This window comes from Vitis riparia, chromosome 17, assembly GCF_004353265.1.
Source record: "Vitis riparia cultivar Riparia Gloire de Montpellier isolate 1030 chromosome 17, EGFV_Vit.rip_1.0, whole genome shotgun sequence".
Taxonomy (NCBI): Eukaryota; Viridiplantae; Streptophyta; class Magnoliopsida; order Vitales; family Vitaceae; genus Vitis; species Vitis riparia.
Genome location: NC_048447.1, coordinates 17424387 through 17451579, shown reverse-complemented (window position 1 = coordinate 17451579; position 27193 = coordinate 17424387). Strand labels below are relative to the sequence as shown.

General features: G+C 37.0%; 2 protein-coding genes across 4 annotated transcripts; both read left to right on the top strand.

Annotated features, from left to right (window-relative positions):
* Window positions 1-2502: 2502 nt before the first annotated feature.
* On the top strand, window positions 2503-8249 carry LOC117934510 (type IV inositol polyphosphate 5-phosphatase 7-like). 3 transcript variants are annotated; one of them, XM_034856225.1, is made up of 15 exons: window positions 2503-3501; window positions 3596-3683; window positions 4096-4164; window positions 4294-4381; window positions 4474-4578; window positions 4690-5308; window positions 5403-5596; window positions 5788-5896; window positions 6035-6186; window positions 6344-6593; window positions 6705-6777; window positions 6892-6990; window positions 7402-7466; window positions 7652-7700; window positions 7813-8249. In XM_034856225.1, exons 1-10 carry the CDS (start codon window positions 3472-3474, stop codon window positions 6567-6569), a joined length of 1680 nt encoding a protein of 559 aa, XP_034712116.1. In that variant the 5' UTR covers window positions 2503-3471; the 3' UTR covers window positions 6570-6593; window positions 6705-6777; window positions 6892-6990; window positions 7402-7466; window positions 7652-7700; window positions 7813-8249. The 3 variants fall into 3 exon arrangements, with proteins under 3 accessions (XP_034712116.1, XP_034712115.1, XP_034712117.1); XM_034856224.1 differs by having other exon boundaries at window positions 7568-7700; XM_034856226.1 differs by having other exon boundaries at window positions 2504-3501; window positions 6038-6186; window positions 7568-7700.
* Window positions 8250-24701: 16452 nt separating this feature from the next.
* LOC117904177 lies at window positions 24702-25309 on the top strand. The gene is made up of 2 exons (XM_034816690.1): window positions 24702-25091; window positions 25181-25309. Exons 1-2 carry the CDS (start codon window positions 24702-24704, stop codon window positions 25307-25309), a joined length of 519 nt encoding a protein of 172 aa, XP_034672581.1.
* The last annotated feature ends 1884 nt before the right edge of the window (window positions 25310-27193 follow it).

Genomic DNA, 27193 nt, shown 5'->3' with positions numbered 1-27193 from the left:
TTTAATCGAATATTATAATGGATTGTTCTTCTGATTAGGACTGATTCTTGAATTAATCAAATTATTCGTTTCGGCTGCTTTGACCCAGCGGCTGAACGTGTACAAATGTTGGGCTGAGACTCAGTAGTTGGGTTGGCCCCATGCAGACCTAGTTTGTGGGTGGGCTCGACATCAACATAGCTAGCCTAAGCTAGACTCACGAATGGCTCGATCTATGAATTGCTTTTGTGCTTAGTGTTGAGAGTCTGCATCATCATCATAAGGTGTTTGGAAATACTAGTTTCTTTTGAGAGATTGTGAGGAAAAAGAAAATGTCATAAGAAGAAAGCCCATTCCAAAGATGATTAAAAAGGCCCCCCAATTGACCCCATAAAACGGTTATGAAAACTGTGGAGGGAGAAAAGAGGAGGTTGGCTTAAGAAGATGTTTTAAAGCTGAAAAAGCAAAAGAAACAGAAAGAAAATCAAATTCTCTCCCGGCAGAAGATGCTTTGCTCAAAGTACAAATCAATGATCATCCTTTGACTGCCTCGTTCGTCCACTCCGATCCTGCATTCGATCGGAACAAGGGCAGTTTTGGGATTGCTTGATACTAGTCCCTAAATACCACATGTGAAATAAGCAACATGTTATGGCTTTAGATTACTTGATACTGTTGGTGTTGTTGATGTTCAAAACCATTTCTTGAATGAGAAAGAATTGAAAGCCCACCCAAACGTGGCCTTAAATTTGAAAGATGAGATCTAATGGGGAATTTTGTGGAAGGTCCAAGGATGAATGACAATGCCCCACATGGCACATCGCCATGGGATAAGGAACAAGTCATGGAAGGGGAGATTGGAGAATCATAAATCCATGATATCTTTATTGAATCCAAGTATATGGTGTCCCCTTAGATCCCATTTACATGACAAATGGTATACCAAACAGCCTCTCACCATGAAAATAAAAAGATTTCCAAGTTGCCCTTTAGATAAGCATTCACCAACAAGGGCCCCTCATTGCTCTTTAGTTTTGACACTCTTCTTGTAGGAAATGCCACTTCACTTGTTAATTCCATAGAAACCCCAATCAGTTCTAAACCACACATGTGAGGAACTGAGGATCCTAACAACCTTAGCAAAACCTAATTATACCCGGGGTTTGCTTTCCTTATGGCATGTTTGCTTATGATTATTAATCCAGAAAATGATTCTTAAGACATCATAGTAGGTGGAGCAAACAAAGGGGAATTGGTTAAGGAGTTGATACAAAAAAAGGCATATTACACCAACCACCTAATCAAAGCTTACAATACAACAACTTAATCCTTTTGATTATATAGCTTGATAAGGAACAAAATGGAAGCCCACAAAACACTCCCTCTCTGTCTCCAACTTGGATGGCTTATCTTTACAACCTATAATTGGGACCAAATGGCTATAATGGTAGTGGAAGCTTCACTTGGGATAGTGGGTTGTATCATGTATGGGGTTTGTTAGGGATTCCCATTTAGGAAATGAACAAGGGCAGGGGATTCTTGGATTGTTTTGCCGTCAATCCAATTAGTTTAATCCTTGGAACATATAAACTAATCCAATACTTGATTGCTAAGAACCTAGAGATATGAAAAATTAACTCCAATCTAAGGGAACACGACACAGTCTCCCACATGTAGCATGTGTATGAAGATTAGTCAATTAAAGGTTCGAGCCTGGAGAGCTTAAACCAAGAAATTACTTTGTTCTGGCTAGGTGATAAACTAGGATTAACATATACTCACTCGAAACCCTAGGAGATCGCGTGGGCTTAGGGCCGGGTTAAGCTAGGGTTAGGGGGACCCCTCATGGCCTAACAAGATCCTGTTTCAATGTGATTAAGTAGTTGGAAGAGGGTTTTCTCCAAGCACAAAATTCACATTGATTTATGCATGAAGATGAGTTTGTGGCAATTGAATTTGTTGATGCAAAAGCCTGGAAATGGGGAGAATTTGCCTAAGTTGGCTTGGACATAAGCCTAGGTTGAGCCAAAGGGGACCACAAAAATTGCTTGACAAACTAACATTTTGTTCTAATGAGGAGTGACAAATGAGGGTTTTGAGAAGATACATTCCCAATATCAAAGCTAAAACCCTAAAAATTCTACAAAATCCCACAAACCCCACAAGCCCCAAAAATGCAACATTGGAGAAACACCCTTTCCTCATACCAAAATTCCTTCTCTCAAGCCCTATAAACCTATGGATGTCCCAATTCTCAAACCCCAAAAACCCACATTGGAGGAACAGGGTTTTCTTTGGGTTTTTTTTAAGTCTTCCATACCTTCTAAACATTCTATGCAGAGTGTAAACTCACCCACATCCCCTTAACAGATCAGGCTCTTCAAAGACATTTGTCTTTGTTTTGGGGGAGGGGGGCAATAATTTTATGACCCATTTTTTTTTTCTATATTAAAAAAATGGAAATTTAAAGGAAGAGGAAGGGGAAAAGGGAAACAAACTCTTCACACACCCCTCTTTTTCTTTTTTCTTCTTTAACTGCTTTTCCAATTGTGGAAGACCAAATCGGAAGAATGGCTTCTGTTTGGGTATTAGATCAACAACCCAACTTTGCTGACCACGGTCAAGAGAGAGAGAGACGGATTTAGAGAGAGAAAGAAGGTGAACTGTAGAGTGAGAAAGAGAGAGTAAAGAGGGTCGGGCAGGGTGATTTTGAGTGGGTGACCGAAGTATCCATGAACTCTCTGCAGCTGGGTCGGCCTTGGATTTGGGGTAAAAAGCCTTGAGAAAGAGAGAGAGATAGCTCCCTGCACTTTATTCTCTTCAAATTCGATACTTTGCTGTACTCAGAACGAGGTTTTGAGGGGAGAAGCTCTCTCTCTCTCTTCTCTCTCTTTCTCTCTCTTTATGTCTCCCACATTGTCTTGTTGTAGCTTCAGAATCTCATAGTCTTACTTCCACGCATCAGTGTTGTCTCTCTCTGTTCGTTGCCGTTTGAATTCCTCTGTTTCCTTCCCTTTTTCCTCTGTTTTCTCTCACACAAGGGTCAGAGAAAGAAAAACGCCCAACTGGGTATTTTTTGTTTTTTCACCCTGTGTTTGGAGACCCAGAAACCAGAATGCGGAGAAACTTTGATTTCCACCCTTCCCTCGGTTGCCTTCTCTTCATTACCTAACAAAGCAGAGGATACCCATTTCCTCTGTTCTTATCTCCCGCGTAGTACTGAGCCTTTTTCCCGTTGTTTTGAGGGAAAAACCAGTGCTTTTTCATTTGATTCTCGAGTTTTTCTAAAGCGGAAAAGCCCCTTAAATTGGAGAAAATCCAGTTCCGGGGTTATTTTCCTCGAATTTATAAGATTTTGGTTTTTCCGTACTAGTTCATTTTCTTCATTCACATTCCATTCCGTGCAAAACGCTGAAAATCTCAAAAGGATTGTTGAAGAATAGTTCAAAGTTTTCTGTAAAAGTCAGGATAGCTATATGAAGTTGTGAAACAATGAGAGATGAGCACTCCAAGAAAAGCAAGGTTGTTTGGGAAATGCCAAAATTTCTCTTTAAACGTATTCATTTTTTTCTCCCTTTTGGGTGTTGGGTTTGCTGACTCTGTGTTCTTTGGGTAGCTTTCATGGCCTAAGACTCTCGTCAAGAAATGGTTCAATATCAAGAGCAAAGCGGAAGACTTTCAGGCGGACGACGTCGTTTATGGAGGTTATTCATCTTCTGTTCTCCATCTCTACATGATCCTAATGTCAATCAGGGCTCTGGGATTGAGAATCTTATTAGCTTTCATATCAAGAACAAAAATGGGATTTTCCCTGCAACTTCTTTAACTGGCTGGAGATTCTTCTAGACCCTGAACACTTGCCTTATCCTTCCTGTATCAATCACTGTTTGTTTTTTTCACAAGACTATTTTGATTTTAATGGGCTCTGCTACTTTTGTTTGCAGCTCAAGATCTGCTCTTTGTTTTCTTCTTCTTTCTGAAAAACAGGGATTTTATTTTATTTTTATTTTTTTATGTGGCTAAATTGTTTTTGTTGTTTTGTGTTTGAATATGGAATTGATGCATTAGCAGTGGAAAGCCCACAGCTTTAACAACTTTATGGGTTTTCTTTTTCAGGTGGTGATGAAGATTGGAGGAACAACTTCTCAGAGAGGGAGGCATGCACAATCAAGAAAAGTAAAACAGGTTCAGTATCAGGCATCGCCAGTATTACTTTGGACCACATCACTCTTAACCCCACCAAAATTAAAATAAATTTTTTTTATTGCAATATGTTTCTTTAATCTTTCTCATTGAACATTATTGAATGCACAGAGAGATTGAGTAAAAGGAACTCTGATCGGGTTCGGAGAGGGAAGATTGACCTTGATTCTGCCCATGTCACAGATGTGAATAACTATAGGTTTCCGCTACTCTCACTCATTTTTCTATATTAAGCTTCATGGTAGAGTTGGTTTTCACTGGTTGTTTGCGGCTTTCTCCATGTGGGCACAGGATTTTTGTAGCTACATGGAATGTGGCCGGAAAATCTCCACCTGGTTATTTAAATCTAGAAGATTGGCTCCATGCCTCACCTCCAGCTGATATTTATGTTCTTGGGTATGCCCTATGAATTCAAATTCATGTTACTTTTTCTTTTTCATTTTTATTTTTAACCATGTGACTATTTTAGTAACAACAGAAACCTCTTTGACCCCCTTTGGCTTTCAGGTTTCAAGAAATTGTTCCTTTGAATGCTGGTAATGTTCTGGGCACAGAAGACAATGGCCCAGCTAGGAAATGGCTAGCTCTTATCAGAAAAACTCTCAATAGTCTTCCTGGCACCAGTGGTGGTTGCCATACACCTTCACCAATCCCTGATCCCATTGTAGAACTAGATGCTGACTTCGAGGGATCTACGAGGCAGAAGACCTCGTCTTTCTTCCATAGACGATCCTTCCAATCCTTGAGTCGTAGCATGAGAATGGATAATGAAATGTCAATACCACAACCCCGACTTGATCGCCGGTTCAGTGTTTGTGACAGGGTTATGTTCGGGCACAGGCCAAGCGATTTTGACCCCAATTTCAGATGGGGTTCCTCCGACGATGAGAATGGACCTGGGGATTCACCAGGTACCATGCATTTCTCACCAATGTCTTACAGCGGGTCCACTTCCATGGAGGATAGAGATAGGCAGCCAGGCCATTCAAGGTACTGTTTGGTTGCCAGTAAGCAAATGGTTGGGATATTTCTCACTGTTTGGGTGAAGAGTGATCTAAGAGACTATGTTCGCAACATGAAAGTGTCTTGTGTGGGCAGAGGATTAATGGGTTATCTTGGGAACAAGGTACATTTTTGCCCTTGGAACTTCACTTGTATTCAAGACCAATTTGTGGGGGATTATGATGAGAAGGATATCTTAATTCTCTTGGATTTTCCAGGGTTCGATTTCAATTAGCATGTCTTTGCACCAAACAAGCTTTTGCTTCATCTGCAGTCATTTAACATCTGGGCAGAAGGATGGAGATGAGCTAAGAAGAAATTCTGATGTCATGGAGATCCTTAGAAAGACAAGATTTCCAAGGGTTCATGGCATGGGGGATGAAAACTCACCTCAAACAATTCTTGAGCATGAGTCAGTCCCTCTTTTGCTTCTACCATACTCTCACAATTTATTTTCCCATATTCTGCTTATACTTTTAATCCATCTTCATGATTAGGGATTACTCTCTATCTTCTTTCCAATACTTTGAAATAGGTGATTTAGAAGCCACTTACTCTTATCATAAATTGCTAAATATTTCACATTCTGTTTGTCTCTAACAGTCGGATTATTTGGCTTGGGGATTTAAATTACCGGATTGCCCTATCTTACCGATCTGCAAAGGCTCTTGTTGAGATGCGCAACTGGAGAGCATTGTTAGAGAATGACCAGGCATGTTTCTTATCCTGCAAATAGTTACAATATCTATTTGTTTGTGTATGTGGTTTTTTTCTGGTGTCTTGGAGCTTTACCCTTTTCCCCAACCTGTTGTGCAGTGCTTACTCTAAATCTCTGATGCCTTTGTTTTAGCAGCTGCGGATAGAACAGAGACGGGGCCGTGTCTTCGAAGGATGGAATGAAGGAAAGATATATTTCCCTCCCACATACAAATATTCGAATAACTCAGACAGATATGCAGGAGATGATATGCACCCAAAAGAGAAGCGAAGAACTCCTGCCTGGTAAACTTTTTTTTTCTCTTTCAATGAAAATAGGAAAAGAGAAACTTCATAAATTTAACTTGAACTGAATGGATTAGAAAGCCCATACTAGTGGCTATAGAATATGAATGAGACAACATACAATTCTTATGGTGAATTTAAATCTTTGTGCATGAAGGTGTGATCGTATATTGTGGTATGGACGAGGCCTCAATCAATTATCTTATGTTCGTGGAGAATCTAGGTTCTCTGATCACAGACCAGTGTATAGCATATTTTTGGCAGAGGTTGAGTCTATCAACCGTAGCCGAATCAAGAAGAGTATGAGTTGTTCCAGTTCCAGGATCGAGGTAGAAGAGTTGTTGCCACACTCACATGGATTCACTGAACTCAATTTCTTTTGAAGGATGCACTCCTTCTCATTGGAAGTATGGCTCTCTTTGCCTCTCTGCCTCTCTCTCTCTCTTAACTTGCTTGATTTTTGTTAGTTGCTAACTTCTTGTTAAAATTCTAAAGTTTGTTCCTTCATGGCTCTATAGGAGGCAAGCTAAATACAGTTCCAAGATTGGGAATACTTCCAACAAGACAACAGGAACAGATTAAAGACATAAGGTAATTTTTTTCCCTAGAGAATGGGGAATTACATGGACTAACTACTCTGTCGCTTGTAGGTCTTCATATCAGATTATTCTTTTTTACTGATGCAAATTCATGGACTATAAACAGGATTTCATTCAGATACAAAACCCTGTGAAAAGAAGAATATGAAATTCAAATTAATCGCAAATTTCTGACTCTGGGTTGGTTTCCTCCTCAGTCAGTCAGGTAATGGCTCAGTGCTTAATTCCTCCATACAAACAAGGGCATTTCCCACCATCCCATTTAGTTTTCCAACTTTTATGCTTCCTCAGCCCAACCAACACACACAAATGCCCACAAAAAAGCGGCTTTTATCAAATTGGTCTGAGGACATGGTGGATGGTATGGAATATACCTAAGGTGAATTTGAAGCAAACTCAGTTGGTCCTGCAGACCAGGAATGGTATCTGAAAGGACCAAATGGAATGAGAGTTTTTTAGCTATATGAAAATGTGGGCTATATGAATCCAAATTCCATGGGAAAAAATAGAATTTTGGAAGTACTGTCGTAAATCACATCTTCTTTCCCACTAAAGTTTTTGGTTGAAGTCTCTTGTTTGTACCCATTCTTATCTGTTAGTTGGTCCCCATTCACAGGTGGGCACTCTGCTGCAAAGAAACTCTGCCTCAGACTGAGACATTCCATCCCCAAAATCCAAAAGGTCAGTCCTTTTCTTTCCCTTTCCTTTTCTCTGTTTCCCTGGAATTCTTCCTCCCAAATCCATTTGTCTAATTCCTTCCATTCCTTTTCCTTGTAAAACAGGTACTGGATTTTGTAGCTTTGTCCATTACTGCTAACTCATCAGCTCTGCAACTCACCATTCTTTTCATCACCAATTCTTATCAGCAAACTTGGCAACTTCTTGTCTCAAAGCAAGTATATGGAATCTGACCAAGTAAGACCCTTTTCTCATCAACTAATTTGTGCCAAAGCCCCTTAAATTTAAGGTTACTACCCCTTAGCTTCCTTGTACAATAACCATTTTTCCATTTTTTTCGGTTTTGCAGGATGAACTCACCCAATGTAAAAGTGCCAACTGGGTCAGCGTAACAAAAAAAAAAAAAAAAAAAAAAAGAATGAAGATGAGGTGATGATCATTCTGGGCAATTTTGATTCTTTTATTTATTTATTTATTTATTTATTTTTGTATTTCATTTACCCAAGAAAAAGAAGGGAAATGAAGCTGTGATGGGCACTCATTACAGTTTACAAAACTAAAGAAGGAAAAAAAATAAAATCAGAGGGGAGTTGAAGTTGTGATTCATCTGAAGCAACTTCTTTTTCAGTTGCTAGTAATAATCTTGCAGTAAAAAGAAAAAGGAAAGAACGGAAAAGAAGGGGGAAACATTGTTGATCATTTTCACTGTGTTTTTTTTTTTTTTTCTTCCTGCTTTTCCTTTGGTGAAAGTTCCTGAATAAAAGCACAATACAGCTTACACACTTCCTTACAGCTATGTCAGGCAGTTACCTCAAGTCATAATTTGATGGGTTCCAAAAATTTTAAAAATAAAATAAAATAAAAAAATCAGAAAAAGTATAGAGGTGGGTTCAACTTTTCCAACATATTGGGCGGCTGATCTTAGAGTCAAACTTGTGGGACTGTTACTTGGGTGGTGGAGATTGGGCCACGTGGCCATCCACAAAATTATTAAACATGATTAATAATTTACATTCCCAATATGTTCCTCAATGTGTGGGGGGTGTTAAGTACAAATTACAATCATGCTTTGCTCTGATCCATAACTTGGCAATCAAATTAAGTGCAGAGTAATCAAAGTTTTTCTCTTTTCCTCCTTCATTTAAGTGGCTAAATGAAAATTAAAAATATATTTATATAATATTAATAGAGAATTTATTTCATTAAACCATCACACTATCTCATGCCCGCAAAATAAGGTTCTGATAGCATGTTGGACAATCAATTTTTATAAAAATTGCAAATGTTTTGAACCAACAATGTATATTATGCCCCTTAACATTAACATTATGAAATTAAAAGTCTATTTTGGTCAAATTGAGCATTCCAAGCAAAGGTAATGTAAATTATGGGCCTTTTGTTAATGGCAACACAACTTTTATAGAAATTAGAAATCATGGTTTTAAAATACGGTTTTTAAAGATACTATAAAGTCATAAGTTCTAGACATAAAGAACACATAAAAAAAAAATGGGTTATTTTGAATAATTGTTTCAAAAGTCTTTTATATATATATATAAAAGGTTAATTTCATTCATTTTTTTTGAGGTTTCGATTGAATATATTTAGATGATGTTTGTTTTTTACTTAATTCTAAATAGAATCTTAATACTTAATAGTATTAAATATTATATTATTTGTTTTTATAGTATTTGATTTTTATTAAGTATTAAAAAAATAAAGAAAAAGTTATATATTTTGGTGTTTTTTATTTAATAAAAAATTTATAATAAGTTATGAAAAAGTAGAAAAATAAACAATTTAAATTCTGAAAACAAATTATTTTCAGTAAAAAACCAAAAAACGCAAACACCACCTTAGTCCTCATAAATTTAAAATCTCATCAGATACTTCAAATCTACGAGGGTTTAGATACATTCAATTAAAACCTCAAAGGGAGGTAAATGAAATTAATATAAACCAAAACTCTAACTCCACACTACTGTTTTTTTAAGAAGAATTTCAAAATAAAAGATGAACCAAAAAAGGAAAAAGTTTAACGTGGAAGAAACAAAAAGTATTTGCAAAGAGGGTCTTCCTCTTAAATTACCCATAAGTTTTTGGGAATCACCAATGGATGCCATGCACGAGGAAGGGACGTAGATGCATGAGTGATGACAACCATTTTCTACCTTTTTCTTTTTATCCATTTTTAAGCATTTCCCCACCTCTCAAGTTTCCCCATTTTTAGCCATTCATAATTTGCAGTTGTCCCCTCTGCTTCCTCCTACACTTAATGCTTTCAATTTACTATTCTTTTCTTTTGTTATAATATTTTTATCACAAAGAAAAAAAATTAAATATAAAAATAAAAAAAGATATTTTGAGTATGCTTTTATAATTATTATTTTTTTAAATAATCTATTAAATAATTATTTAATAATCAATTTAAATGATTGTTTAGGAAAGAAAATAGTATGTGAATAAGGTTGAGAACTTTCATTGGTAATTGGAGTCTAAATACAAACTCCAAGAAATCGTACGTTTGTCAAATCGTACGTTTGTCAAATCCAACGGTTGAAAAACTTCCACATTTTTTTAAAAAAAAAATTTTACCAAAGAAGGTGAAAGGTAAAAATTGAAAAAAGTAACTGAGAGCAGGGCCTCAAGAAAACGGCTTTTGTTCCAAAGACCTGTCTCCGTCACCGGCCGTGGTGGTTTTCCGTGCCCACTTGCTTCCCCTTTCTTTCCTCCCTCCACTCTCAGTGGCCGCGCGTGCAGCGTAACCCACAATGCCAGGGAGCGAAGGTGGGGGTGTGTCATGCGTGGGGGTGGGGAGGGAGGTGGTGGTGAGAACAGAGGAATAGTGCAAGGTGGGGCTCTTATCAAGGGGAGGCGGACACGTGGCGAAGAGGGTCACATGCGTAGAAGCAGCTACCCAACATCGTCTGCCATGTGGCCACTGTGAACCCCACAGGGGCTGTCTACTTGGAATTCTCAAAAGAATTTTCTTTTTCTTTGACGATTCTCTGTCCTTTTCTTAGATATTTTTGTTCTCAAATTTTATAAAAATTATTATTTAAATTTTATTTTATATTAAAATTATAAATTCAAAAAAATTAAACAAATGGAAGATTAAAACAAATACATTTATGATTGAATTTGAATCATTCAAATTTACGTCATGAGTATAAATAATATCATGATTTAAGAAATAATAAAAAAGGGATCGGGTTGTACACATGTCATCTCTTGATTGGTAGCACTGTCTTAATTACCAATCATTATTTAAACCTAAAGTCATAAAATAAAAAAATGGTAGAAGTGAGAAGAGAAGAATCAAACATTATGTGAATAGAGAGGTGAAATCCAAAATCCAAAATCCAAAATCCAAAATCCAAAATTCCGAGTTCTCAATGGAGAAGCAGTGAACAGAAGTGGAAGAGCCAAAAATGAAGGGAGTGTTTGGAGGTTTTCAGGTTTTGGAGAATCCCTCAAAGCCTGGATTCAGACAGACGTGACATTTGGCAAACACTTGTTTTGTTTTTTTCTCCGTATTCCTGCATGGGAACTTGGGGTGTCCCATGCTCCTCCCACATCCTCTTCTTCTTCTTCTTCTTCTTCTTCTTCCTTACTTTTCTCATCCCTACTCTCAGCCAATCCCACCCACCCACCCACCACACCCAACTGCCATATCCTCTTTCCCTTATAACCTTTTACATTCTTCCCCATTTAAGAAACCCCACTTAATCCATTTTAAGCCACTCCCAATTTCCAAGAATTTTTTATTTATTTTTTTTAAGTTGTAAGATGATGCACAATGAATGGAAAAGCTTTGCTGACCAGCTTGTTCAGAAGAAATTAATAATTTGGAATGGGAGATTGACCAATGACCATACCATTATAGTGGTAATTAAAGGAGTGCGTCTGGCTTTAGTGGTAAAGAAGGGGGGACAAGAAATCCAAGTGGGGATGGGGCTTCTGTTTTTCAGAAGCATCCCTTGTCATACCCACTGGCTTTTGAAGGACACAGACCACAGGGTGTATTTCTTAGAAGCCAAAAAAGAAAGAGACCAGAAGCTCAAGGGCTCGCCTTCCAACATTAATATCAACTAATCCTCCCCCATAATCCACCTTTCTCCCCTTTGGATTTCCATTCTTAGTTGGTGGGGCACAGCAATTTCAACAACATGTTTCCGGGAAATCAATTGGTATACAGTAAGGATGCCAAACCTTTTAGAAGACTCAATGGACCCACTTGATAATAGAGTGATCATAAATCATCATTATAAACTATAGAATGGTTTAAACTCCGAGGATGAATGCGTTGTAAAATCTTTAAGAATGGGTAAACTATGATATGACATAATCTTGAATCACGATGATTAATTTAGAAACATTTCATAAAATCATTATGATATAACATAATTATTTTTAAAAATGATTATTAAAGCATAAATACTAATAAACGCTCGTTCTCGGGCTTGTTTCTACAATCATCATATAAGCCGAGTACATTATTTCGAAATCTTCAATTGGGTTTAATGAATTAATGATGGGTTAATTGGGTTTGTCTTTTGCACAATCCACCCTAACATGGCTCAAACACCATTGGACCACATGACTCAATCATCTCCAAATTGAGGACAATGGGGCCTAATTAAATTATAAAATTGGACCGTCCAACCTCTCCTAACATGGCTTGGTACATTTTGGACCACATGACTAATGGGCCTTAAACTTTCCCCATGTTATCCTAATCATATTTTCTTATGAAAAATGTAAACAACTTACATAATAATAAGGTGTCACATGCAGTGTATGAGGCAGTTGCTGCCCCCTAAGGAGACCAAAGAGTTGAGACAAAGAAACCCCCATCATTAATAAATCCTTAAATACGTACAATTTTTGAGAAAAATAAAATAAAATCAATTGATTTTTGTATATTTTATGAATTTTGTACTTTTTTTTTCTTTATCTATTTATTTTGGTAAGTGATGGCTTTATGGGATAATGCAAGAAACATCTTAAACTTGGCCGGACGTGCAGAGAATTGTACACATGTGTAGTTGTGTATGGATATAAAGACCAGGAGAGAAAAAGACAAACCTAGTGGTTCTCCACGTGTCAAAGTGAGTGGAGAGGGGGCTGACATGGTGACGCCAGCTGTGGGTGAGCAGAGCACACCCTCTGAGACAGTACGTACGAGAATGCTTACGCATGCGTGATATCTGACGTGGCAGGGGGGCCTTCTCTGGCACGTGACGTCACTTGGGAAGACCTCCCCTTCTTCCCAAACCACACCTCTCATAAATAATTGCATGCACTCATTGGTGGACCGTACGATTTGTGAATTTAATATGCATGGATTTTGACCATTTCTAATAGCAATAATAATAATAATATTATTATTATTATTATTATTATTATTTTAATGAATTTATTCATTGTATAAATTGATTATGTAGATGGAGGAATTTGGCCATTAAATGATCGAAATGCCCCACACTCAACCCGAATTAAATGCCCTACTCATAGACCCCCCCCACCACCCATGGTGGGATTCTTGGGTCATCCATGGGGCTAAGCACCCAAATTGATCTCATTATTATAAATGATTTCATTTATTTATGCCTAATCATCTAATGGTTTAATTTTGTCATATACTTGACATTTCCCCTGAAAATGATGAAACATAATGAGTTGGAAAATGTTAGGGTATGGAAAAGATATTAGTCGTTCAATTTTAGTGTACAATCCTAATGTTAGAAACGAAAAAGAGAGATTGTTTAATTTCAAATTTTGAATCCCAGGAAAGGGTAAAAGATGTAAGAAGAAAGGCTGCATCATGTGGGATGGATTGAGGTAGGTTGGTTACACACGAGAGAAAGAAAGAGAGAGAGAGAGAGAGAGAGAGGACAGAGGACTGACACTGAGCAGTGAGCATACTTGATAGTTTTGACAGCAACGGAACGCCATCATCTCTCCTTCTCCGTTTTTGGGAGGCGTCAAACCTCTGACTCCACTACCGCCCTTTGTTCCCACTTTGAATTCCCTCTCTCCCTCCCTCTCTATTATTATTATTTTAATTCTTTGTCCGGAGAGAAAGATGGGTTCAGTATCAGCAATCAAGCATCAGCCCTCCTGAATTCATGAGTCCTAAGCAAAACCCATCGACGCAGAGAAACCGAGTACAATAGAACTTTACGTGGGTTCAGTGTATTTACACCCAAAACAAAACAAAACAAAAAAAAATCCCAACTTTCTCTGGAAGTTGGGTAAAGGGGTCATTTACTGAGGTGTGCAGAGAGAGCAGGGGGGAGGTGTGGTAGGCATAAGCAAATGAAGGCCATTATGGAGAGGTGATGTCACATTAGTCATTGTTATTTTACCATTTGGTAGGGTTTGCTTATTAAACAAGTCATCAGCAGAGTCTCAGTGTCCCACGAGAGAGAGAGATCCTCCTACATTTAGTCAAAATGGCTCTTCCCATTTTTGACCCCCCATCTTTCTCTCTCTCTCTGACTTCATGGGGTTGGCGTAGAGTAAGAGTCAAAAGAGAAAGGGTGAGGATTCATTGGCATCTCCACGTGTAGACGTGTAATGGTCAACACCCACCACAATCTTCCTCGTTTCTTCAATCCAATTCATAAAGATTCTAACTACGTCACCCCCAAGAACCAGTCTCTAAGAGGGTGCGTTCCCAGTTATATGTATGACCCTTCTGCTCATTGCCTCATCTTTGCAACACTGACACACCCAGACAATGAGCTGATTGAGACAACCACAAACGCCAGCCTCTCTGCCTTCCCATTAAACCTATATGCCATTCCACAACAACAAAAGACCAGGGGGGGGGGGGGGGGGGGGGTCAGTTTCATGGTGAAATGAGGCCTACTCACCTGTCTACTTATGGTTGTAGTAGTACTTCCATGGCTTTTTATCCCAAAGAGATTTTGGAAAATTTTCTTTCCATACCGGAAAGTGGAACCACCTAGAACATAGAATTAATTAACTCTTGGACCCAACAGGAGGACAACAGAAACTAGCACGAATCCAAGATTGGAGGAGGTTGCATTCATTCTTGTTAAATATAATGAGTGTTACCATGAATCCTATTGATTAGTGAGGCTTCCTAATTCAGAGTCACCATTGATAACAAACACTACTACAATGATTTGATAGACATGATCATCGATTCTAATGAGGCTTCCTAATTCAGAGTCACCATAGATGACCAACACTACTACAATGATTTGATAGACATGATCATTGATACGGATAAATAGAATGATGAAATAGGGGATTTAGAGTACTATAAGGGCATCTTTGGTTGCCAAATATATCATAGAATAAGATAAAAAAAAAAAAAAAGAATATTATATTATATTCCATAATTAGTTATTTAATTTATGATGTGATAGAATAAATTATCACGTTACTTATCAAAATTTTATTTTTTTATCAATTTTTTGTTTTTTAATATACTCATTTTACAAAATAATTTTTTTTATTATAAATTAATTTTATAATTAAAAATGAAAAACTAAAAAATACCTATAAAATAATAATATATAATATATAAATTATTTATATATATATATATATATATATATATTAAATAACATAATATTAAAAAATTATTTCGTAGTTTAAATATTTTAATCATGAATATTATGAAACATAACAAAATTTTTATTTTAAATATTGAAAATAATATATATTTCATATTATTTTTTATTTATTTCATAAATTAAATATAAATATAATATAATATATCTCATTAGATATGCTACCTTAAAATGTCATGTTATCTAAGGATATCATATCCCATTGGAAATCATATCCTTGGACCTGTATATCCTATTCAATAGGATATGATATTCTAGATATACATATCCTATCCTATCCCGCCAACCAAACATAGTCTAAGTAAAATGATGGTCCAATAATTTTCTACTCCCGAGGGTTTTAAGAATCAGTGTCACCTGGACTCAGGCTTCATGAGTTACCACCACAATCCATGAATCTAGGCAATGAGTATTCAGGATGACCAAGTCCCAAGTCAACACAGATTCAAGCTTAATAACAACTAAAGGCGAATTTTTTTAGCTCTGTATTGCCTGCAAGAATTAAAGGAGGATAAGCAATGTAGGAGCTGAAATAGATCAACCTAGAATCCCTCTTCTATAATTGAGATATCTCTTATGTAACACTAAAATTCAGGTAGCACGTCGTGTAATTACGAAAGCTAAAGACAGCAATGGTGAGAATGAGAAAACTCTTGCAGGAAGGACAAGGAAAAAACAAAACGTAGCAATGACTTGAAGGCACAACAGTACTATATGGTCCTACAGAAAAATGGAATGGCAGCACAATGTTGTGTGGTCCAAGTAGTTGAGGTCAAAACCATTGATGGTTATAACAAGAAGGCACCTTGTTTGAAGAGGAAAAGAAAAACAAATATTTTGATATATCATATACAGCAAAAGGCATAAGCAAAAAGGAAAAAAAAAGAAACAAAAAAGCAAGAATCAGTTTCTGGCATGCATTCCTAAATATTCACATGCCCATGGCTCCTCTAAACATCTCTAATAACTCAGCAAGGATTATAAAAATTTCATCAGTCATGAATTGGAGGACTCATAATGGGAATCATTGGGGAAAAGGACCCAAATAAAGAAGAAAGTATGAAAAGAAGGTGAGGTGCAGCGATATGTTTAAGGGTTTCACATGCCTCAGCTAGTACTAAAATCTCATTATGTAAATAAGCTCTCACACCATAAATCTTAAACAAAACCAGTAGTCATAAAACCAAAAAATAAATCACGAGATGCCTTATATGCACTTTTGTAGATAAGATAGAAAGGATGGATCAGGATTGTAATGGTTTTCATCCTGAGTTTGATATGCACAAGAGCACACTGATCAACAGCTTCATGATTCAGTTGCTCTAGCAAACGAACCAATTCAATATTCCTCATCAACCAAGACCATCATTACATCCTATGAAAGCCAAATTCATATGAAGCCACTTATGAGGAGGGAAGGCGCATGAGCTCTCTTCTTTCAGCACTCATAATCTCACATTCAATATGAAGAGAAATGTAAGAGCCTACTTGCATCAGCACATTATGTGATGCCTCCGAGAGGAGTGGAGAGTTCTCCATGCATTAGTCCCATGCCCTCAGTTGCTCTAGACAACCACTTCATATATCTCTCTCATTAGTTGCAAGATACTCTAGGGAATGGTTTCTCCAGGAGCCATGGAGATGCACCAAATGATTCATTTCTGCCTTCACTCCAGTACCTGTGCTTTTGCTTACTCAGTATCCTACAGTCTTAGAGCCCTACTAGTTTGAGAAATGATTCTCGAAAATTTAATTTAATTCATAGACAAATTTAATCACATTAAAGTAAAATAAAAACATGAACAAGATGTTCACCAACAAAAAGGGAGCAGAAAGACTTCTATCAGTCAAGCAGAGTAAAGTTCAGGATCCAACCAATGAGGGGGATCAATCAAACTCTTCTACAACAAAGTCAAGAAATAATGCATGCCTACAGAAAATGTCCAGTATTCATACAATTTGATTGTTTCAGAAAGAAGCCCAAAAAGGAAGCAACAGGGAAATGGATGAGCACATGATTAACTGGTTTTGAACTCACGTCATACAATGCACACTGACAAAGGATAGATCGATCTCTAAAAATAAGATGATCACCGCTGAAATCTTCAAAAAAGAAACTGTTAAATCTTACAACTTCCTCATTAGGAAAAGAACACCAACAACGTAACTAGGAAAATTCTCCATCTAATCAACATTTCAGCTGACTAGTGAACTGTTAAAGAGAAAAGACACATACAGATACAGAAACTGATTCACAATCATCATCTTACCATCATTAAGGCTGTCAATATTTTGCAAGCACTTTAATATATCTTTGCTTACCTATAAAAAAGAAATTAAACTAAAGCCTTAAAACCTTATAGGGCAAGCCTAAGAATAATTTCCACAACCCATGACTGTGGAGACCTTACCCAAGCTGTTGGCTTATTAAGGGGGGAAATTTCATACACAGGTTTAATCATCTCTATGCAAATCTTCACTGTCCCGAGGATGGAAACCTTGTCTCAAACTCTACAAAGTGAAATCTAAACATTTCAATTTATGGATAGCAATTTTGATATGACACAACAACACAACTTGAGAACTACATAAACTGTAGCAAGTTTGGGATAAGTATAATCATATTTGTGTCATAATCATGTCAATCCATATAACTTGTTTAATAAACGGATCATATTCATGTTTGACTGCTCAACTTGTCTAATTTGTTTAACTTGTTTGCTTAACCATGTCTTTAACCCATATAAATTTATTAATTTTATATATTTAAAAATTAAAATAATTTTTAAAATTTTAAATAACCAAACTACTAAATTTTATATATTTCATTACAAAAATTAAAAATGCAAATTAAAACAACTAACAAGTTTTTTAAAATAATACACTTATAAATTCAAAATTTTAAATAGGTTAAACAGTTCTAACCATGTTAATAGTTTTAACGAATAAAAATTGTGCTAACTGGTTTAACAAGTTGGAATCATGTTAGCAGATTTAATGGATTAGAATCATATTAATGGGTCATCCATGTCAATTCATACACAATCCAACTTAACTCATTCATTAAATGGGTTATATGGATTGTATTGGGTTATCCATGTAATAAACAAGTCATGTTTAGGTTGAATAAATTTTCACTATTTCTTACCTTAGCATGGTGTGACCCATTGTCGCCTTAATTTTCATCCTTCTCCAAGGGACTTCTTTGTGCAATCTATTTGCAACATCCATAGGAATAACAAACATTGAAGGCAAGTAAGGAGGAGACTAGACTGGATACTCATCAATGTAGTAAATTTTCTCCTCTACATGAAAAACCTCTCTTTTGTCAAGCCAACAACCATTAATATTGCTCCACCACCATTGTTCCACACACATGAAACTTTTCATGTGAGCTCCAAAAAAGAAAAAAAGTCTCTACAATATGTTAGGGTAAGTGGGGTATGGCTCTTCAAGAACACAGATATAAAAGAGGGGGTTGCAAATGCCTTATATGGTTTTATTCTCAGAGGTAAAAGACTAGAGGCATAGTATCAATGAGATGTTCACTCTTCTAGAAAGTGCAAATTCAAAGAGTTTGGAGGCCCCTTTCTCAAAAAAGGAAATATTTTTGCCTTGTCTAGCTTGAGTGGAGATAAAGCTCTTAGGTCAGATGGGTTCACTATGGCTTTTTGGTAACATTGTTGGGATTTGTTAAGGTTAAGGTGACAGAACTTTTCAGTGAGTTTTTTTAGGGTGACTCCTTTGTTAGAACTTTACATGCCACTTCCTTGGTTTTAATCCCCAAAACAAGGGCAATAAAGGATCTGAAAGACTTTAAACCCATTAGTTTGGTAGGAGGGTTATACAAGGTGTTAGCTCACAAGTTAAAGAAGGCAGTGGGCAAAGCTGTTTCCGATGTTCAACATGCTTTTGCCGAATGTAGACAAATTTGAATGTGATTCTTATAGCACATGAGGCCATAGACTCAAGAATACAAAGTAATTCCCCTAGGATTATTTGCAAATTTAACATTGCGAAAGCTTACGACCATGTAAATTAGAGTATATTACTAGCAATCATGGAGAAAATGAACTTCAATCAAAAGTGCATAGGATGAATGAAATGGTGTATATCTTCAATTTTTTTTCTCCGTTCTAATTAACGGGACTCCTATAGATATTTTTTTTCAAAGCTCTAGGGATTTGAGGTAAGTGGATCTCCTTTCCCCTTATTTATTTGTTTTGGCCATAGAGGTATCAGTTGTTTATTAATGAAGACTTTAGTAAGGAGATTTCATTTATGGCTTCAAGTGGGAGGGAGTCGTAATGATGTTGAGGTGACTCACCAACTTTATGCTAACAACACTATTATTTTCTCTAAGGCTAGCTAAGAGCAACTGGTTTTCTTGAATTAGACTCTCATGTGAGACAATTTTCAGGCTAAAGATTAATGTGGGAAAGAGTGAGTTTATACTAGTTAGGAGAGTAGATAATGTGGAAATGTTGGCTTCTGAATTAGGATGTTGGGAGGGGAAGCTTCCTTCCACGTATTTGGGACTTCCTTTAGGGTGTGCCTTTTAGGTTGATGATAGTATAAGATGTGGTGGAATTTGATTTAAAAAAAAAAAAGGTCTGGCTTTGGTGAAGGAAAGATTTTAGAAAAGGTTCTCTTGTTGAAGAGACAATATCTATTGATCAAGTTCACTCTGTCTAGCATATCAATATACTATGTTCTTCTTGGTGATTCCAAGAAGGGTGAGTTTAATACATGAGAAGATCCAAAGAGACTTCTAGTGGGAGGTGGAGCTCATGAGAAAAACCCTCATCTAGTCAACTAATCAATGGTTTGCAAACCTAAGAAAAATGAGGCCTTAGCATTAGAAATCTATCTGTTTTAAATCTTTTGGGCAAGCAAGGGTAGAGATTGGCCTTGAAAGGTGAACCTATATGGAAGCGAGTTATTATTGGTAAGTTTAGGGAAGAAGTGGGAGGTTGGTGCTCCAATATGCTAAGGGAAGGTTTTGGTAAAGGATTGTGGAAGGAAATAAGGAACAAATGGAAGGTTTTTAAGAGTAGAGTTTACTTTATTCGAGAGGATGAAAAAAGGGTGGTAAAATTTTGGTCAGATAGGTGGTGTGGTGACTTCACTTGGTGAGGCTCATTCCCTCCTTACATGGTATTACTAGTTCAAAAGACTAATTGTACTTTAATGTATACTCTTGTGTATTTTAATGTGCTTCATTTGTAATTCTTATTTCATTTTTATATACATTGCGTACTTATCAATATATATATATTTGTGTGTGTGTGTTAAGATTTAGTCATTTTCCAATTCTTGAATGTTGTTAATGTCAACAATTACACATGTCTTTCTCTTGGAAGCAAATGCTTAAAGACTAGTACTCTCTTTAAATAGTAAAGAAGGTATCTATCTTTTTCCATCAAACACAACCTCTATCCAATGAATCAAATGACGATGCCTAATTTTGTAGTGAAGGAGATCAATAAATATGTGGCATATAGTCATCATAGAAACTAGATTCGGTAACAAGTGTACGTACATACAAACGTTATGTCAATAGTGCCACCACTCCATACAAGCTTTTTAATAGAGTACCACATGTCAACCCATGTCCATGTATTTCCTATAACCATAGCCTCTTGGTTGTCTTCTCAATTTGAAACTACAAGACATGGAAACAATCAAGCCTAGATACCTGCCTTATGGGTGGATGCATGAGTTACTTGGATGGTTGCACTCCTCAAATGTCCACATATGAGGATTCCCCTTAAAGATGAAGTGGGGAAAGCTCATGTATCCATCTTAAGTTGGAAACATTAACTTCAAAAAGTAAATAAAAAAGAGTCAACCCTAACATGCTAAGGTGGGTGACGGAAGTTCACTCTCCATCTTCAGCTGTTGTGGCTCTATCAAGAGGGTATTTTCAATGGTCATCTCCATACCCTCTAAGAGGGAAGATTCGTACACGTCTTTATCATGCCAAGAGCATCTCACACTTTCTCAAAAGTGCCTAATAACAAAACACTCAAATTTTTTTTATAGGCAAATAGCGAAAATATAGTAAAGATACCTAAGCAAAGGTGTAGCAATGTACACACAATATATACATTTGACACAAACATAAGGTGATGTAAAAAAAGGGAGAGAAAACTGTGTCTGAAGAGAAGAAATGATAGAAATGGCTGGAGAAAGATAGAGGAGGAGATAGAGTTCGCCAAAAAACAGAGAAGATAGGAATAACTAAAAAGAAATGAAGGAGATAAGGTTTTAAAAAAATGGAGAATTTATATGATGGCATAAATGTAATGAATGAGAAGAAGGATAACAAAAGTAAACTTACATCTTGCACAAACCAATCTAAGGTAGTAAAATATCATGATGGGCCTAGACCTAATTTAGGCTTTTCAAAAGTAACTAGAACCCCATCAAATCTATCTCATTAGGGCCAAGGTTTGTGTTAATCCCACCCCACACCTATTAACCCATAAATCACACCGTGTATCTAAGTGTTTTTACATAATGACAAAATAAATAGAAGAAACATGCACACATATACAAAATACATATATATTGGGAAGTACAAAGTATAAAGTAACATATTATTGATTTCATAAAAAATAGTAGGATTTAAAGAGTTAAACTAAATTAGGATGTTGAAAAGTTCAACTCAATAAAATATATGTTTCATGCATTTATTCATCACAAAATATACAAAAAAATAAACATTTTAAATATTTAGCTATGATTTTTAATTCCAAGTTCTAACTAGGCATATGTACTTATGTGTTGTTACTTGTGAATACATATGTATTTATATATCAACTCTAAACTTTAGGCTTTGCGTGTTTGTTATAAAGTAAACTATTAAGTAAAAAATTTTAATCACCAATCACCGTCGTTTTTAATGTCAACAATCAAATCATTCAAACAACAATTCACAATAATAATCTTAACTTTCAACATTTCATATTTGCCTTTGACAACAATTATGTAACTTTTTCATTTAGGATTATTTTACCTCTCTTTTATGATCAATTTCTAACCTTAAAGTGCATTTTAAATAATTAATATAATATTTTTTAAAAATAAATTGAATTTCATTTTTCTTAGAAACTATTAAAATACTTGAAGGTCCATATGCCATTGTACCATTGTATTGCTATCATAACATGTATACTAAGAAGATAAACTTAAGGTATGAACTAGCATTATGCATTAGTTTCCATAAAAATATATCACATCATTGTATCTTATTGTGTGATGTAAGTTTTTAACAACTATGATTACATTTATTGTCAAAATGGTCAACTAGTTATGCGAGTTTAGCCATTTTATTTGCTCACAAGTTCATTCTTTAAACTCTCCACTTGAAACTCTTTAGAGGGTTACTACTACATTCTTCAACCATTTGTTACCTTTCACTCTATTCCACTCTCTCCTTGAACTTGGACACCTCACTATTCATTTGAGTAAAGAATCTATTACAACTTGTAAGTAAAGAAGAAAATTCCAATTCATGTGGTCTTGCACCTTCTCAATGCCCATTTTCCAAACCAAGGATGGAAGCTAATGTTCTAAAATCAATTTCTGATTAACATATTACTATCTCAAAATTCACATTGAATGAGCCATTTAACATGAGAAAATGATCCTAAGCAACACTATCCTTGGCTTGATGACAAGCATTTTGATATATAATGTCTATCATTAAGGTAATGGTTGTCAATTAGTCAAAATTCATCACTCATTCCTTCTTTAGATTAGCAAGTTATTAGGTTGTCAGAATTAGGAATGAGAATTCTAGATAGAATAGCCCACTTTATGCCTAAGATTAAGATAAAAAATTACAAAATTCTACAAAATAGGGAAAATGACAAAAATATTAATATAGCTATATGTTTAAAAACATTAAAAACATTTGGAAAGGCTAAACATGAAGCAAAAAATAAATGAACACAACTATAAGATTGGGCAGAAAAGGCAATAGAAAAAGACCATGGAAAAATGGATTACAATGTAACCAAGGAAGTAAATTCCATCATTTTGTAACAGAATTACATTCGAATGCGTACAAGTGAAGGTTCAGAGTTTCAAACTTTTATTTTGTTTTATAGGTAACATATGGATATTGTCCACAGTAGGAAGAAAAGATGACTCTCCCCCTCCTACTAAGGAAAAATATATGAATCACAATGAGCAACCAATTGCTAAAAACACCAATAACCACTCTTACATTCTAATAATTGGTAGCAGAGACTCTTTTAAGTTCTTTTAACTTTCATATGTTACCATATAAATAATATTTCAGGCGCAAAGAAGGATGGAGTTCCCACCCCTCCCAATAAGTGAACATATATCAATCACAACATGTAATCAATTTCTTATGCTTTCAATGATAATCATACAACATCGTAAGACTTTTGATCAGTGGTGCTAATGGAGTGAGAGAGTGATGGCGATGAGGGAGATACTCGATAGGAAAATCGGAGAAGAAGAAAAGAGGGTAGCTTTGGGGTGGAGTCAAAGACGTTCAAGATCGGTGTAGAGGAGAAGAAGGGTAAAACACAAGTCATTATTGTGGCGAGCAAGGGAGGGGTTTCATCTTGGGTCCGTCTGGGGCCAATGAGTGTAGAAGTCTTCTTGGACAGTCTGAACCAGTGCATCAAGGAAGAGAAAAATGGAAAATGGCAAAAGGGATGGAAAGAAAATGGGAGAACTTATTCCTTGGTGCAGGATGAGAATAGAGCAGGGTACTATCTTCGATTAGGGGTGGTCGACCAGGAGAAGAGGAGGTTTAGTATCTTTATCCCGAAAGGTAAAGGTGCAAGGAGGGATGGATCTCTATGGCGGAGATGTTACAAAGATTGGTAGGAAACCTTGGCAAAAAGGAGAACAAGCAGGAAGAAAGGGCCATGGTGAAACCAAGAATGGAAAGGTCGTACGCGGAAATGGTGAAAGGGTCGAGGGGCAGGGAGGGTAAAGTGGTCAGAGTGGAAGTTAGAGGGGAGGAAATCAGTGAAAACCTGCGCAAATTGGAGCATTGTCTTGTCGGCAGCTGGAACCCTAGCTCAGCAACAGGAGTGGATTTGGAGAGATAGGATGGTTAATGGCGAAGTCTTAGGGGTTGTAGGGTAAGTTAAGGCTGGCAAGGTCGGAAAAGGGTAGGATTCTTTTGGAGTTTGAATTTGTGGGTGACCACTTTCCTGTGTTGCTAGAGGGTGGTGCTATAAGAAGAGGTCTCTCCCCTTTCAGATTCGAAAATATGTGGCTTAAAGTTGAAGGGTTTAAAGATCTCATCCATAGCTGGTGGCAGGGAATAGAGGGTAGAGGCAGTGCTAGCTATAGATTGGCTACAAAAATGAAAAAGATCAAACAAAAGCTTAAAGTGTGGAATAGGGAAGTGTTTGGGAGATTGGAATACAATAAAGTTGTTGCTCTCCAACTAGTGGACCACTGGGACTTGGTGGAAAGTGAGAGAAGATTATCAGAGGAGGAAACAACTTCAAAAAAGGAAGCTAAGAAGAGTTATGCTAAGTGGGCCTCTTTGGAAAAAACTCATTGGAGGCAGCATTCAAGGGAGTTATGGTTATGGGAAGGGGACAGAAATACAGGCTATTTTCATCGAATGGCGGCTGCTCATCGTAGAATCAATCATATGGGCAGAATTAAGATAAACGAGGTGTGGCTGTCCGAGGAGAAGGAAGTGAGAGAAAGGGTAGTTAATGCTTATAAATATTTACTCATAGAAAATTCGGATTGGAAGGCAGATATAGAAAAATTGCAATTAGAGCAGATTAGTCAACAAGAAGCAGAGAATTTGGAGCACCCTTTCTCTGAGGATGAAATTCATAGTGCCCTGATGGAGATGAATGGGGACAAAGCCCCAGGACCGAACGGATTTACTATGGCATTTTGGCAAAGCTGCTGGGTTTTTGTTAAAGAGGAGGTCTTGGATTTGTTTAAGGAGTTCCATGAGCAAAGTGCCTTCATCAAGAGTCTCAACAATACGTTTCTGGTATTGTTACCCAAGAAGGGGGGGCTGAGGATCTTGGGGATTTTAGGCCAATCAGTCTTTTGGGGGGGCTGTACAAACTATTGGCTAAGGTGTTGGCCAATAGACTCAAGAAAGTGATAGGGAAAGTGGTCTCCCTAGATCAGAATGCATTTGTGATGGGTAGGCAGATCCTTGATGCCTCTTTAATTGCAAATGAGGTGATTGATGCTTGGCAATAAAGGAAAGAGAAGGGTCTCATCTGTAAACTGGATATTGAGAAAGCTTACGACAGTTTAAATTGGCAGTTTTTGATGAAAGTCATGAAAAAAATGAGGTTCGGATCAAAGTGGTTGGGTTGGATGTGGAGTTGCATATCCACAACCAAGTTTTCGGTGTTGGTGAATGGAGTGCTAGCTGGTTTTTTCCCAAGTTCTAAGGGGTTGCGGCAAGGAGATCCAGTTTTGAGTACTCTCATTAAAAGGGCAGTAGAAGGGGGATTTTTGTCAGGGTGTAGGATCCAAGGAGGTGGAAGACAGCCGGTGCATATATCCCATCTGTTATTTGTTGATGATACAATAGTTTTCTGTGAGGTTAGGAAAGAGCATCTAACTCATCTGAGTTAGATCTTGTTTTGGTTTGAAGCCGCATCAGGGTTAAGGATCAATTTGGATAAAAGTGAAATAATCTCAGTTGGCGAGGTGGAAGAGATGGAGGAGATGGTAGCGGAACTGGGCTGCAGGGTAGGTTCTATGCTTTCTGTGTATTTGGGGCTGCCCTTGGGGACTCCTAGTAAGGCTACCTCCGTGTGGGATGGGGTGGAAGAGAGGGTGAGGAGAAGACTTGCGCTTTGGAAACGCCAATATATTTCCAAAGGCGGGAGACTCATTCTCATAAAGAGCACAATGGCTAGTATGCCTTTGTATCAAATGTCCCTTTTCCGTATGCCCAAGTCAGTTGCGCGGAGGTTAGAAAATTTGCAAAGAGACTTCCTTTGGGGAGGAGGAAATTTGGAGAGGAAAGTGCACTTAGTTAATTAGGAGGTTGTTTGTACGGAGAAGGAAAAGGGGGGGCTTGGCTTAAGGAAGTTAGTCCCGTTGAACAAAGCCTTGTTGGGTAAATGGATATGGAGATTTGCTTGTGAAAAGGAAAATCTGTGGAAGCAAGTGCTTTTGGCGAAAATATGGGTAAGAGGGTTTTGGTTGGAAGACCAAAAAGGTTAATGGGACGTTTGGAGTAGGGGTTTGGAATGAGATTTTGAAGGAAAAAGACTGATGCTGGGAAAATATGGCGTTTACTATTGGAAATGGCACCAAAATCAGATTTTGGACTGATCTTTGGTGCGCTTGTACACTGTTGTCCCAAAGGTTCCCTCACCTTTATGGCATGGCTGCTCATAGAAACGACACAGTAGAAGAAATGTGGGATCAGAATGTCCACCAAGGAGGTTGGGATTTAAGGTTTATGAGGGATTTCAATGATTGGGAATTAGATATGGTAGGTAATTTGCTTCATGTCTTGAGGGGCTATAAACCTACTTTAGAGGAAGATTCAGTCTATTGGAAAGGAGGAAGAAACGGGCAGTTTAAAGTCAAGGAAGCTTACAACTTGGTAGTTAATACCGTTGCCAACAACTTTCCGAAAAGTAACATTTGGGTGGATAAAGTGTCAACTAAAATATTGTTTTTTGCTTGGGAGGCCACTTGGGGGAAGGTGCTTACGTTAGATAGGCTTCAGAAAAGAGGGTGGCAACTCCCGAACTATTGTTTCTTGTGTGGCTGTGAAGAGGAATCTGTAAATCACATTCTCATACACTGTATAGTGGCAAAAGTCTTGTGGGATAGTCTTTGCTTTGTTTGGTGTTCAGTGGGTCTTTCCAGAAACTATAAAAGAGGTCTTATTGAGCTGGAGGGGCCCTTTTGTAGAGGAAAAAAGGAAAAAGATATGGAAGTCTATCCCGTTGTACATTTTTTGGACTCTTTAGAAGGAAAGAAATAGACTAGCATTTAAGGGGGGAGTGATAGCAATTCAGAAATTAAAAATTCTTTTGTCTGTAATTTATGGTGTTGGGCTAGATTATATAGTGGAGAGAGCTCGCTGTCTCTTATAGGCTTCTTGGAGTGATA